Source organism: Lepidochelys kempii, chromosome 9, assembly GCF_965140265.1.
Source record: "Lepidochelys kempii isolate rLepKem1 chromosome 9, rLepKem1.hap2, whole genome shotgun sequence".
Taxonomy (NCBI): Eukaryota; Metazoa; Chordata; order Testudines; family Cheloniidae; genus Lepidochelys; species Lepidochelys kempii.
This window is the reverse complement of record NC_133264.1, coordinates 61467997-61483710: the sequence shown is the minus strand read 5'-3', so window position 1 is coordinate 61483710 and position 15714 is coordinate 61467997. Positions and strand designations below refer to the sequence as shown.

Below are 15714 nucleotides of genomic sequence, written 5' to 3'. Positions count from 1 at the left end.
ACTTCTTGCATTTGTCTAAAGAGCTGTGATAATCTTAATCACTGGTTAACCAAAATCCAAACAGCAGATTAACTGTGTTCCCTGGCAACACGTGTTGATTGACACATTAGGACTCCATTAGCTTGCATGGCTGACTAGTGTTTTCTCTTTCAGGTATAGAGGTTTTTAGTATCAGCAACAGATTTTCAAAACAACTTGTTCCTTTTGAAGGATTTTTTTTTTTTACATTAAATAAATAGAAGGGGAGGGAGAGAACATTCCCTAAATGCAAGGCCATCTGACTTTAGAATTCCAGTTCTTGAGTTCTCTCCATTTTGAGTCTGTTGGATGTTTGGAAGGATTTCTGCAGTGAGGTCACTATGCTAAAAGCAGGCCAAGTACTTTACCATAAAGCCCACGAAACATGGCTAACTTCTTAATGCCATAACAGTAAGAAAAGGACTCGAAACAACACCTTGAAGCCTGATACACTTTCATCACAACAAGTCTGTCACCCAAACTTTGGCAAGTGAAGCAGTTTTTGTTGTGGGCATAAAAAAAAAAAAACACTTATATTCTCCCCTATGACAATGCCTGAGCTTCATACTTGAAAGAAGGAAAGAAGCTAGTTTTGCAGAAATGACTTCCCACTTCACCTACCCTCCTCCCCCTTCAAAAGTCCCCATATCATATGGCTACTGCTGAACCTCCATGTGGAGGCCTGCTAAATGGAGCCACTTGAGATAGACAAGAGACAGCTGCCCTCACTGATTTACCATGAGCAAAGGACACTTGCTCTTGATATTGTGCTGTTTCCACACAACTATAAGTCAATTTTTTAAATCCATTTATCTACTTCCAAAAGTACCCATTCATCATCAATAATCCTACCCTGTAAAACCACACCCTGGATCCAAACCCTCTACATTCCCAACTTTACCCCTCCACAAACATGCCCTCACTCCCAAAAAGCAAGTACATGCTGGAAAAGTTAACAAATCCAGGTTCTTGCAGACTAAATGAAGACAGCACGTTGTAAAAGCTGAGAATGTCTCAGGAAAAATACCCTGCTAGTATTTCAATTTAAAATGGAAAAGGAGATGTTCTAGGTGGAGTTAATGGTTATATGCAGCTGTATCAAATAAGGAGAGATGTGATCGCTCATCGTACTTTTCTTTGGTGAACAGAAACAAAAACATTTAAAAAAAGAAAGCAAGGCCTCTTCTACAGCTTAAACTGTTTGCCTGTAAGGGATAGACATTTCACAGAGGAACTTTCACAGGGGTCTCTGAAAAAGCCTGGAAACAGTATACTGAAAATCTACTAAGTCTTGTCTAAGGCTGCTGCAAACACCAGCACCAGGCTATCATGGTGAGGACTAGCTGCTGGGTTCTCTAAGCAGAAGATGCTTTCTGTCAAGTACCTGGAATAAGGTTGATTCCACACCTTCATCAATAAGCTCAGAAAGTAATGGATAGACATTTCAAAAGGGAACCATCTCCAGGTGCCTTGAAATATCTGCTTTGTGGACCTGGACTGTCTCCAAAGTGAAACAAGGCCAAAACCAAACTGACATTAACACTTTATCGTCTGCAGGAGTGTTATTCCCTCTGCCTTCGCCTCCGGTAAAAATATAATTGTATTCAGAAGATTCTTCCATCTGTCAGATTTTCACTCCTGAACACCTTCATCATCAGCCCCTTTGTCTCTAACAGGCCCTGCAGACTCCTGCATTGATGCTGTGCACAGGCCACTAGCATCAAGACAAGCTCCAACTGCTTCAGAGTAATTGAGGCACAAGCTCCAATTCAAACACTCTCACAATGTCAAGGGTTCTTAGTACTGTCAAGACAAGATACTAGTTGTGAGTACAGAAAAGAAACCTATACCAAATAGAATGTAGTGGTGTCAGCACAAAAATCTTTGATGAAAGCTGTACTAAATGAAGGGGGAGGGAAGGTCTTTTATGGACATCCAGCCAGCCAGCTAGCTATAAAATCCCTGTTAGTAGCTGTTCTCTACTTGCTTTACCTGTAAAGGGTTAAAAAGACTGACTGCATGCATAGGTAAAGGGAAGTGAGGGGCAACTGGCCAAGAGAGCCAATGGGAAGGCTAGAAATTTTTAAAATTGAAACAAGAATCCCCTTTTGTCTGTCTGCTGCTGTTCTCCGGAGAGAGGGGACAGAGCAAAACATGGCTAAAGCAATACTGTAAAAAGCTGTGAACCAGGTATGAAAAATCACCAGATCATATCTAAAACTACTCAATCTGAAACCCCAGATATGTAAGTAGATTAGAAAATGTCTAAAAAGATGCAATTAAAGCTTGTGGACTGCTCTGTGCTAACCCCAAATGCTTTTGTTTTCCTTGTAACCTTTAAGGTGGACCTCAAGAAAACCGTTCTTGATGCTTAATTATTAGAATTGCTCTTTTTAAATCTAGCAATACCTAAGTTCCAGGTGTATTTTCTTTCTTTTTGTTTTTAATAAAATTTCCCTTTAAGAACAGAATTGGGTTCTTTGTGTCCTAAGAGGTTTATGCATATGTTGTTTAATTAGCTGATTTCACAACAGCTGATTTCCTTTGCTTTTCTTTCTCAGCTCTTCCCTGGATGGGGGGTTAAACGGCTTGAGAGTACCCCACAGGGAGGAATTCCCAAGTGCGCCTTCCTGGGTAAAAGGGGTTGTTTTTTTTTGCATTTGGGTGGTGGCAGCATCTACCCATCCAAGGTCAGAGAAAAGCTGTAACCTTGGGAGTTTAATATCAGCCTGGAGTGGCCAGTATTAATTTTTAGAATCCTTGCAGGCCCCCACCTTCTGCACTCAAAGTGCCAGAGTGTGGAATCAGCCTTGCAACTAACAAAGCAGTCTTGTTAAATGAAGACATCAGTTTGAACACATTATTTTGTCTATTTCTGTCAAATAACTGGTACACCAACTCACTAGAAATCGGGGCCTGGGACCCTAGAGATGTCAGGTGCTTAGGGCCAGAAGTAGAGGATAGAGCCAGTTGCATACCTGCAATCAAAGAGACACTTCTCTCTAGACTACAGAAGTAGTGATGTCTTGTTCAATGAAGCTTTGAAACAAAACACAAGACTGACACATTAAAGTTGACCTGAAAAACTTTTATGAATATTTCTAACAGCTCCCCTATGTTTTCAAGTCGTAATCTCTCCACCACCACCACCTTTTTTTTTTTTTTTTTTTTTTTAATTTGGCTGTTATGCCTCCTTAAAGTTTGCCTTTTGGACACACCCCACTGGCCTCAGCAATTTGTTGAACTTCCTTTTCTGTGAAACAGTGACAGTCTAAATCCTACAGACATGTCAATCACTGACTAATCAGAGCTCCTTCTAGTCTCCAAGCTTTATTCCCTCCATGCTTTCTATATTGGAAAGTAGGAATATAACCTAAACAATGTAACAACTTTAAACAAACACTATAGCAATATATATGTAAAGAGTATTATGGAAAGGGGAAGGCTGTTTGCATCAATTCTGCATGTCAGCAGAGGGCAGATTTTAAATCCCTTTCATTTGTGTTTTTCAGTGGGGGGGTCAGAGACACTATTTTCAGTTTTAATGGTCATGAAGACATGGGTTTTGACAAACTAAATAAAAAGCAGCAGTGGGTCTTCACGAACCCTGAGAAACTGTAAAAATGAACAAACTCAAAAAAGCTTTGCAGGTCACTTCTGAGGCACAAAGTGCACTGAAGTCTCAACTACTGATGTCACCAACACCCTAGCTCTCACTGACTTATTTTAAAAAGATATCAAAGTGGAGCTCCAGTACTTCTCACCAAATCAACAAAGACTTCACATGAGGCTAGGACGTACAACTCCAGTTGATTCAAGGCCTGAAGTCTTCAGGAAGTTCTCAGCTACCTTCTCAGTGAATTTACAGGAAGCATGAGAGGAAGCCAGAAGAGCTTTTAGGGCACCCCATCCAAGACTTGACTGATTACATTGATATCTTAGAGGCTGTCTAACAGCCAAGCCTGTCATACTTCATTCCTAGGTACAGGATACAGCAGTCATGCCTGTCTTTGATGGACATTGTCCAACCACGTTCAGAACACTTCTTAAAGCCAGTGGGTTTTTTCTTTTCCAGACCTGAAAGAGAAAACAGGAGTCATCCATGCAAGCTGAAGTACAGTCCTAATGAGTCAACCAACTCACATGGTGCCAAGGAACAAGAAAAGAGAACTGATGTGCTAATAGGTATAGAAGGCTGCTCAAGGCACAAGTTTTCCAATTCCAGCAAAGAAGCAACACCACCAACTGCTGACATTGCTGATTATTTTCTTCTTTTAAATGAAACTAGCATTCAAAGTAGCAGACAGACAATTAAAATAAAATCCTGTGGCAGAAGAAACTAATGAGGTGTTAAGAGACAGACAGCTATATGGCCTGAATTAGAAGAAACAGTGATGCTAGAGAGCTCCTTCACCTGCCAGAGAATGAAAGGAACTGGTTGCTGAACAAACAGGAGATGCTGGTGTTCCATAGCAGGAGCTGACACAAGACATCCCCTGCTGGAAACAACAACTTCAGAAAGCTGACCTGAAGAAATTCCAGCACTGGCGCACAGACCCACGTGTAGGAATCTGTGATGATGGACCTCTTAGCAGAAGTGCAATATCAAAAGCAACAGAACTCTTGCTAGATGGTCTTGATAAATTTGTAGCTGTTTTGGGCAGGCGGGGGGGTTCTTGACTGGAAGTCAGTTTTGATATTCAGAAGTGCCAAACTGGTAAATTGGCAACAGGATCCAAGAATGCTTTCCCCAGCCCGATTTACATGTATTTGATGAGGACGACATCTGACCTCTTCTTTTGAATGTACGGTTGACATTCATCCATACTCTTTTTTTTTTTTTTTTAACCTGCAGGGCAGGTTACTGGGATGTGCTCTTAGAGCTACTGCTGAAGACCATTTGGAAACTTCAGCTGGTACAAACTATGACTGTTCACTCACTTGGAGTGTTTCTCATGGACTGCACAACACTTGGGCTGTGCTTCAAGACCATGCCAGCTTGCGATACATGGCTGAGGAAAATTCAAGATGTTGGCTTTGATTTTTAAGCCCTACATAGTGTGTGTCCTAGCTACCTTAGGGCCTGATCCTTTTCCAATGAGATACATGAGAGTTTTATCACTGACCAGACCCTCAGAGGCCACCTCTCCTATCCCAAAGTTGATATCACCTGAAATGCTCACGTTTCTCAGCCTTTTGATCTATATATCTAGGGGATGGGGGAAGAGTATTTTTATATGAAGTTAAAGGTAAGAGTCCTCAACTATAGAACTAGTTTCCCTGCCCCAGAAGGTGGTCAAATAATATGTCCAGAGTTTGTTAGGCCTTGTAGAAAGGTTATCTGTATATACAGGCTTTTGTCTAAGGGGCTATTTGGAGAAGCTGGTGTTCTGCTGGGGCCTAAAACAATTTGACTCCTTCACAGTAAGCCAGGTTGTTTAGTGATAAGTTTCTTAAGTGTATTTTAAGTTTTGCGTATGTAAAAAGTGTTGTAATTTAATAAAAATGCACTTGTGTCTCTCAGTCCTCTCCTTCTCTCACTCCCAACAGAAGTCAAATCTAGCATGCCAGAAAATTTGACCCAAAAATTGAGTTCAGGAGGGAAAAGATTACATGACCTGGACTCTAGTAGCATATATTAAAAATCATCAATCTTGAACAATAGTAAAACACTCGTGTCCCGAGACCCCAGGTATCATTTTAAACAAGAACTGAACAGCCAGGCATTAAATGACGGTCTCTTAAAATCCACTCGAAGGTTGCAACACTGAACACTTACAGAATCTCTAGCACACACACTGAAAATCTGTTTTTTGCTGATAGGTCTCCTTATCCAGAAACATATTATCATCTGCATCATAAACATCAATGACAGAAGGGGAAGTAAATGCTTCTCCTAAGAATGATGGGGGGGGGGGGGGAAGAGGGGGAAAGCTAGAAATGCAATCAAGCTCCTCCCTGTTTATGGGCTGACTGAACTCTAGAGTCAATATTACTTAAAAGTAAATTAAAAGTTAAAGGTATCTTGTTCAGGTCAACCATATTAAAGAAATCTTCACTCCAATACATACTGAAGTTAGTTCAGAAGAGTTACAAGGGCACAACAACAGACTACATATTCTGCTGCATTCTAAATGGCCCAGTATGGGACTCACCTGCTTTGAACAGATGCACTTTGTGGAGGAAATCTCGTATGTCACAGTTATTTGATCACAGTGATGACAATTCTCTACATATAAATGACCACATGCAAGCTAGCTCCACACAGTGTATTTTGTAAACAGAATTAGGGATTAAATTTCACAGAGGCTTTTCTAGGACAAGTATCTTGAATAGGCATCTACCCTACATATTTTGAAAAGTTTGTAAGGCATGATGTAACTGTTAGAGACTTTTCCTGCACATACTTACAGTGCACCCTTTTAAACACACAAGATATGGTACAATTTTTAAACTAATTATACAAGCGAGGCAAGCAAGGATTCTCTTCTATGCACAAACATCCTCATACACTGAGGGCTGGTCTGCACTATTGCAGTAAATCAATATAATGTAACTGAAGTCGACGTAGTTAGACCCACTTACCGCAGTAGCTACACTGCACTGTGTCGACAGGAGAGTCTCTCCCATCGACTTCCCTTACGCTTCTCGGGGAGATGGAGTACACAAATCATAAAATATTAGGGTTGGAAGAGACCTCAAGAGGTCATCTAGTCCAATCTCCTGCTCAGAGCAGGACCTTCCTAAGTACAGAACTCTGCACTTGTCTTTGTTGAACCTCATCAGAGGTCTTTTGGCCCAATCCTCCAATTTATCTAGGGAGTGCTCTCCCACGATTTAGTATGCCTTCACCAGACCTGCTACATCAACACTCGCTGCATCGATTGCAGCAATACCGATCTAGCAGTAAGTGTAGACAAGCCCTGAGAAGAGAAAAATACTCTTAAATAACTTAGGTCAGTCCTGCAAAGCCTTAGCCACATGGGTAATCCTATCTACTTCAATTGCACTGCTCATATAGGTGAAATTGAGCATGTTCTTAAGTATTTGCAAGATTAGGGCCTTCATGTTGTCTTGATCATAGTAACTCAACCATCAATTAGTATGTTATTTAGATTTACAAATTCTATTACGTGTAACTACTGTCTTTAGACAAAAGCAATGTAGGACAGTCTACTTGAATTTTTTTGCTGCCTAACTTTTTAAAATTCAGTTTCTGATAAAGTTTATTTAAATAACAGTATGTATTACAATAGAACCTCAGAGTTACAAACACCTTGGGAATTGAGATTGTTTGTAATTCTGAACAAAATGCTATGGTTGTTCTTTCAAAAGTTTGCAGCTGAACGTTGACTTAATACAGCTTTGAAACTTTATTATGCAGAAGAAAAATGTTGCCTTTAATCATCTTAATTTAAATTAAACTAGCACAGTTTCCTTGTCAGCTTTTTTTTTAAACTTTCCCTTTGTTTTTTTAAAGTCCTTTATGTTCAGCAGTACTGTACTGGGTTTGGTTGGTTGGTTGTTTTTTGGTTTTTTTGGGGGGGTGGTCTCTGCTGCTGCCTGAGTGCGTATTTCCGATTCCAAATGAGGTGTGTGGTGGACAGGTCAGTTCCTAACTCTGGTGTTCATAACTCTGAGGTTCTACTGTAAGTTTTTTTTCTACCTATCAACCTGAAACTGTATGGCCACAATATCTTTATTATCGTACAGCAGTAGTTGCACCATAGTTAGAATGCATTACAGGTTCCATTTTACAGGAATTAATTGCTTTAGTTGGACCCCTTTTGCAAAAAAATCTGAAGCACTGTGGCTTCTTGCTTGCTTCACAGTTGTTCCTCATGTGCTGATCCACATAATATCAGTTAGACTATTTTTGAGAAAAAACATATTTTACTTAAAACATGTTTAGAAAATAAAACAGTGGTGTAATCCACTGAGAAAGTGTAAGAAGGCCTCCTCTAGGGGCTGGTCCACAAAGATGTAAGCAGTTACTCCTGTTACTGAATGGATAGTGGTGTGAGCTGGGAATCTGAAGGTCCAGGGTTAAATCCCTGCTGTTGGCCTTAGTGAGAGATATTATGGTTACATGTTATTCACACAGTGAGAAGACCTCTTTAAAAGAGGTTTTGTATTGAAGTTATAATTACAGCTATGATTTTGGCCTGGGTATTTTTATTAAAAGTCACAGACAGGAGGTGGGCAGTAAACAATAAAATCACAGGAATGTACACACAGTAATGCAGCTTTCACTACACCAATACAGCAGCTCTTAAATGGCCTATTAAACTTTATATAATTTTGATTACTGACAAGATTAATTGTTAGTAAATGACCATTTTACATTCTAACAGTTATAGCTTTCTACAATTCTGAAAGCAGAGGCCCAGGCCCTGCTGGGCCACTGCCCCAGGAACCCCAAGCCTTGCCACCCGTAATTTAGCTTTGCGGTACCTCCTGTGGTGTGGGGCCCCAGGCAAATGCCCAGCTTGCTAGCCCCGAATACCGACCCTGGCAACAATGGGGAACAAAATGGTATTTTTGACATTTGTACTGCAGATTTTAAAGGAAATAAGCGATTTCTCATTTTTTCCCCCTCAAATCTAATATTTATTGGAATTTTCCAGAACTCTTGGATAGCTCTTAAAATCTGGGAATCCGTGACCTCCGTAACAGAATCATAGCCTTAGCTATGACAATCAGTAAATGACGACAAGAATTGTCATTTCACACTTCAATCATTTGTCATGTGCTCGGATTGCAGGTGTTGCACACTGGTAGGCTTGAAGGTTGAGAGGTGTGCTTCACAGTGGCAGGCACGTGGAATCTAAATAAGCAGACATGCTGCTGGAGTGCAAGCACGCACCCTTCTGATACAGCCACTCCTGGCAGCATCCAGTTTTTGAGTCCATGAGAGGTTGTAGCGTGTTTCAGAGTGAAGATGCAGAATCCTACATGGAGGTTCCCTTCAACTGGCAGGTTACATGATCTCTTCTAAACACAGCAGGTTGTTCTTATCATGTGCATAATTAAGTAATTATTAAGTGACATACAATAGGGTGTTAGACGCCATGCTTGGGTTGGCAGAGAACTGGGTTTCTACTATGTACATGGATATCTACTGTCCTAGTGGAGGAGGTATATGACATAGCATGTTGTCCCTGTTTTAAGTTGGCAGGGAAAGAGTTAACCCTCTTGTCCTAGGAAAAGGCACAGCTGTTTCCACTGACAGCAAAGACACTGGAGAAGAGATAATGATCTTCCTCCCACAAGACACATGAAATATGCAATGGGAAGAAGTCTCCTGCAAGACCCTCCAAAGGGGAGCCTGGAAAAAGGCTGCAGGCCCATTTCAGCCAAGAGAAGAGCTATGAGAACTGTTGAGCTATTGCAATATGGGGTCAAGGACTAACCCCTTGTCACAAAGGGGAGAACAGTTTGGGCATGAAGAAGTCCAGAAAGACCACTGAGGCACTGACAAATGCAGACAACATCCATGTTGGTATTTTGTTGGTCACTGAACCTGGAAGGCCTTGTTGATTTGGTCAAGAGCCGAAATCTCTTCGAATCTCTCACTCATCTGAAATAAAGTTGCCATTCTGAGGGGAAATAGACACAGACGTACTCGGTGGTAAGTTTAATCTCCCACACAAGGAGAGAGTGTTACAGAGACAAAGACTCTCCTGAACCACACTGCAATCCTCGTGCCTTTGTTCAGCCACGAGCTGGTTGAGTTGTGCCATTTCTCTCCCCCTGTAAGTAAACATCTCTTCTTAATCAAACTGACTCCTTAAACCCTCACTGAAGAAGATTAGCAGTGACAGTCCTCTGTGAAGAATGGCTGAGGAGCTAAATAAAGAGTGAAATCCCTCTCTCCTGAACCACACATCCAAATCAGACTCAGAATAGAGAATAATGTATTAATACGATGATGTATTCATAGAAAGCAATCATATTCCCTCTCAGCCTCCATTTTGCTAGACTTCACAAGCCAAGCTATTGTATTCACAAGCCAAGCTCTTATAAGATAGACCGGGGTAGCCAACCTGAGCCTGAGAAGGAGCCAGAATTTACCAATATACATTTCCAAAGAGCCACAGTAATATGTCAGCAGCCCACCATCAGCTCCCCTCCACCCCTCCCAATCAGCTGTTTCGTGGTGTTCAGGAGGCTCTGGGGGGGGGGGAGCGAGGGCATGGCAGGCTCAGGGAAGGGGTAGAGTGGGGGCTGGGCCTCTGGCAGAGCCAGGGGTTGAGCAGTGAGCACCTCCCGGCACACTGGAAAGTTGGCACGTGCAGCTCCAGCCCTGGAGTCGGTGCCTATACAAGGAGCCACATATTAACTTCTGAAGAGCTGCATGCAGCTCCAGAGCCACAGGTTGGCCACCCCTGAGATAGATCCTCCATTCCACTGATCATCTCAGAAGCCCTTTCCTGCACCTGTTCAAGATGGAATTCATCTTTCTTGAAAATGGGTGACCAGATGAAGTCTTACCAGAGCTGGTATAATAGCATTAATACTTCCCCTATCTCCAGAGGCAACATGTAACTGTTGACAGTGGGGGGGGGGGGGACAATTTAAAAGTTCAGGGGAGGGTGGGGGCACGTGACCAGCCCACACATGTCTCTGGGTGCAGGAACCCTTCCAGCCTCACCTCCCTGGTCCAGGGCCAATCCTACCTGGGGCTGGGGCTGCAGGAGCAGGGAGCATATGCTGCCAGGCCAGCCTGGGCCCCTGGCAGGGAACTCAGCAACAGAGTTTCTCCCCAGAGCTCCCGAGCCCTAGTGGACCCCTCAGCAGGGGGAGGGGCACAAGCAATGCCCCTAACTCAGGCTAAGTACAGGGAACATACTCCCAGCACCTTCCTAAGTGACCTGTGCCCAGCCCAGGGCCTCCATGCTCCACTAATTAGGTGTGGCTGTACTAATTAGGTGCCTGTACCTTGGAGAAGATGTACATGTAAGGTGAGGTGGTGGCCTTGGGGGGAATAGAGGGTAGGTGGGAGGGAGTAGTGGGGTGAGAAGAGGGGGTGGGGGGAATTTGGGACGTGAAGGGCTGCAGCTGCCAGAGAAAGAGGCAGCTGCCCGAGAGAGACCCCACTCCTTCCCAGCCCCTGCTCAGGGGCTGCTGCGGCAGGGGAGAGAGGGCACACCCATTGCATTAGAAAGGCAAGACTATAGATATTAAAATATCCGTTGTGCTTTTATTTGCAGAACAAAAAAACATTATTAAGGTTGGTTTTTTTTATATAGTGCTTTTATCCAAAGCACTTTACAATACTTAGCTAATGGCACAACAAACACTTGGAAAGATCATTAAGTGGTCTGCGGAAAAAAAAGTTTGTGAACCACTGTTCTAGAATAACAAAAACTCAGTAGAGAAGCGACCTGGTCCTGTTAAATCAAAATTGTGGGTTTCCATCTCCTTTGCTGTACTTTATACATACATAAATTCCAAGGCCAGAAAGAACTGTTGTGATCATCTAGACTGCCCTCCTGTACAGCACAGACCATAGACACCCCCAAAATAACTCCCAGAGCAGATCTTTTAGAAAAGCATCCAATTTGGATTTAAAAATGGTCAGTGATGGAGAATCCATCACGGCCCTTGGTCAGCTATTCCAATGGTTAATTACATTCACTTAAAAATTTACACCTTATTTCCAGTCTAAATTTGTCTAGCTTCAACTTCCAGCCATTGTATTGTGTTATACCTTTCTCTACTAGACTGAAGAGATTATTAAATATTTGTTCCCCATGTAACTATACTGTAATCAAGTCACTCCTTTCCTTCTCTTTATTAAGCTAAGTGGATTGAGCTCTCTGAGTTTATCACTATAAGGTATGTTTTCCAATCTGTTTTAATTCTTGTGGCTCTTCTCTGATTGAACTCCCTCCAGTTGATCAGTTCTTGAATTGTGGGTACCAGAACTGGACACAGGATTCCAGCAATGATCACACCATTACCAAATACAGAGGTAAAATAACCCCTCTACTCCTACTCAAGATCCCCATTTATGCATCAAAGGATTACATTAGCACTTTCGGCCACTGTCACACTGGGAGCTCATGTTCAACTGATTACCCACCATGATGCTCATATCTTTTTCACAGTCACTGATAGAGTCCCCCATTCTGTAAGTACGGCCTACATTCTTTGTTCCTAGATGTATACATTTAGCCATTTTAAAATGCACAGTGCTTGCTTGTGCCCACTTTACCAAGTAATCCAGATTGTTCTGTATCAGTGACCTGTTCTCTTCGTTATTTTCTACTCCCCAAATTTTTGAGTCACCTGCAAACTTTATCAGTGATGATTTCACATTTTCTTCCAGGTCACTGATAAAAATGTTAAATAGTTTAGGGCCAAGAACGGATGCCTGCGGTGGCCCAACTGGAAACACACCCACTCAATGACAATTTCCCATTTACAATTACATTTTGAGACCTATCAACCATTTTTTAATCCATTTCATGAGTGCCATGTAAATTTTATATCATTCTAGGTATTTTTTTAAGTCAAAATGTTATGCAGTATTAAGGCAAACATCTTAGTGAAGTTTAAGTATTTTACATCAATGAATGCTATTACCTTTATCAACCAAACCTGTAATCTCATCCAAAAGATATATATAAAATTAGTTTGACAGGATCTATTTTCTAGAAACCCATGTCAATTTGCATTAATTGCATTACCTTCCTTTAAGTTCTCGATTAAGCCTGGTTCAATGTCAGACTGACAGGCCTATAACTACCCTGATCATCTCGTTTACCCTTTTTAAATATTGGCAAAACATTCGCGTTTTTTCCTGCCTTCTGGAACTTCCCCAGTGTCCCAAGATTTATTGTAAATCAGCATCAATGGTCCAGCAAGTTCCTCAACTAGTTCTGTTAAAACTGTTGGGTGCAAGTTATCTTAAGTTGCCGATTTAAAAATGTCCAATTTTAGTAGCTTCTATTTAACATGCTCCAGAGATACTAGTGGAATGTTAAGAGTATTATTGCAAAATAGTGAAACAATTATATCTGGTTTTTCCCCCTCAAATACAGAAAAGAAATATTTATTGAACACTTCAGTCTTTACAGCATTACTATTGCTAATTCTACCATTTCCATCTAGTAATAGACTAATACAATTTTCAGGATTCTTTTTGTACCCAATATATTCAAAAAACTTATTGTCCTTAATTCTGCAAGCCATAGATTTCTCCTTGTGTTCCTTGGCTTCCCTTACCAATTTACTAGAATTCCAAACTTCTGATTTATAATCAATACGATCAACAATATAAAATGCTTTTACAGATGCCTTCATTTCCCCCCTAAACCAGGTTGGCTTTTTGAACCAGTACAGACTTCCTCCTCAATTTTGGCTTTTTGAGCATCTAGGAAGGTGCTCTCCAATTATTCCCAATTATTTTTCTGAATGAATTTTTCAGCTGATTTGGCTCATAACTGTTTTCAGCTTTGTGAAATGGCCCTATTAAAGCACCAAATATATATATTACTGGTCTGGACTTTATTCTGCCTGCACATTATAAATGTGATCAAGCCATGATCACTAATATCTAAGCTACTGAAGTCTCCCATCATTACACAGTTTTCTCTCCCAACCCACCCACCCAAGCACGTTGTAGATAGGTGTGTAAGGAACTGGTCATCCTGCTCCCTAGAGTGATTTCATGGTCTGTAGCTGACACTGACTAATACCCCACAACTTCATATTATTTATTATTATACAAATACCAAAGACAAAGTCTATGATAACTTAATTCTCAACTGTCCTGGAATTTTCATTTCTGGTCTAAAATATTGAGAATTTTGCCAAACAAGGCAATGCACCACTCAATTATGTTAAAGTTACAAAACAGCTGGCTAGTGAATTTACACACTAGTTTCAGTGTCTTATCAGAAGCTCTCTTGCTGGAGACAAATTAACACAAAACTCTGAAAAAATGGATCTTTGCTACAATAAGAGGATTTTGAGAGAGTTGAAAGCTCTGGGACAAAGTTAACGGCCAAGAAATCCGTGAAGTTTCTGGTCATGGCAAGAAGTGTTACATAGCTAGGTAGGCCTGAGGGGCCCATAGGCCTGTGAAACACAAGGAATATAACACATGCACAAACACAAAAAATGGCCTTTCAGAAGCAAGCCCCAAGAGAAGAAGCCAAGGCAGTAAAGCCAAAGCTGAGAACATAAGAGGATAAAAAGCCTGAATGAATACCCATTCGGGTGGTGCACACAGGATTTGCTAGCTGGGCATTTTGGGTACAGGTGTAAAGGAAAAGCAGGTACATAGGGCTGAACTGAGACAGTCTGGGATCCCAGGCACACACCACAGGTTCCCCTGTAGCACTGTGTTGTGGTACTGCCCTCCTCCTCTGTCTGCACCTGGAGTTAAGAAGGAGCGGGGTCTCTCCCAAACAAGCAGCAGTATGATGAGAGAGAGGCCCCTTTCCATCAGAAATCAGCAGGAGTGCACCCCCAGGACTGACCCCAACAGCCAGCAATGGGCTGTGCAGTGAACACAGGGCTCACATCCTGCTCGGAGCTATCCTTTCGGGCTGCCTGCAGACTCAGACACACACCTCCGCCTCAGCAGCGCTCAAGGCAGCTTGTCCGAGCAGGGAATCCAGCCCATCGCTTCGGGCACGAGGCCCCAGGCAAGGCCTCTCTTCCTGGCTCTCATCCAGCACGGGCAGCGGGGTGATGCTCCGGCCAAGCGTCCCTGCCCTGGGCCTCCCTCACCCCCAGAGCCCGGCCCGGAACCTCGCGCCCCCAGGGACACATACACCCCGCTGATACCCGGGGGGCAGCTCCCTCCACCCAGGGCCCCTCCGCCCCGACTGGTCCCTCACCTGCCGCCCTCCGGGCCGCGCAGCCCCGATACTCCTTATACATCCGCAGCACGCCCAGCAGCTCCCCAGCCTGCGCCCCACGCAGGCCGCAGAGACAGCCCCGCCCCAAAGCGGCCTGCGCCGCCTCCCATTGGCCACCGCTCACCGGGGGCGCGCCGTGTGCCCTGAGGCATGCTGGGCATGGTAGTTTCTTGGGGGGGCACTCGGTCTCTGATTGGCCGTCAGGACTCCGGACGCGAGGCCTTCTGGGTAACCTTGACCGTAGCGGCTGTACCCCAGAGCGGACCGTGGAGAGAGGCGCGCTGGGCTGCAGCAGAGGAGCCCGCCCTGCAAGTCTCAGCGGGCCCCGCGCAACTCCCGCCGCCCGCAAGGCGCCGGCCGGCCTGAGCCGGGGTGTCTGAGCGGAGAGCGCCCGACGGGGGCGCCGCAGGCCCGTTACAAAGGGACGTACAAAGCCTCTGACAGGACCATCGTAGTCCCGCGTGACCAGGCGTGCGTGGAAACCATGGCGACGGCCCAGGGCCGACCTCAGTGAAGGTTGCCATAGCAGCCAGAGCATCCGGAGAACATGCCGGGCTTAGGGGCTAGAGCTAGGGGTGCTCCAGTGGTTTCCATCTGTGCAGGGTTTACAGTTTGAGTCAATGGCTCTCAGTACCCCACTGTACAGAGTGTTCCAGCACCCCTTTGTCAGGGGGCCTGCAAAGCACTCAACATCAGGGCCTGGCGGCTAGAGCTGAACAACCATTGCTTTTGCCCCCCAGAGTGCTATTAGAGCACCATCTCTACCTGGGCCCATGCTTTCGTACCAGTTATACTTTATAATAGCCTACCAGTTTTACTC

General features: G+C 43.4%; 1 protein-coding gene across 11 annotated transcripts in view; it reads right to left on the bottom strand.

Annotated features, from left to right (window-relative positions):
• Positions 1 to 15157, bottom strand: part of ENOX2 (ecto-NOX disulfide-thiol exchanger 2) — a 135296-nt gene extending 120139 nt beyond the window's left edge. For 10 of the 11 annotated variants that reach the window (XR_012160891.1, XR_012160896.1, XR_012160886.1 and 7 more), the window contains exon 1: positions 14874 to 14974. Coding sequence is in view for 5 of the 11 variants with exons in the window: in XM_073360663.1 (XP_073216764.1) it covers positions 14874 to 14916 (43 nt within the window). In the remaining 6 variants the exon portion in view is untranslated. Of the gene's footprint in view, positions 1 to 14873; positions 14975 to 15018 lie in introns of those variants that run through there. The other variant, XR_012160888.1, reaches the window with a different exon arrangement.
• Between the last annotated feature and the right edge of the window lie 557 nt (positions 15158 to 15714).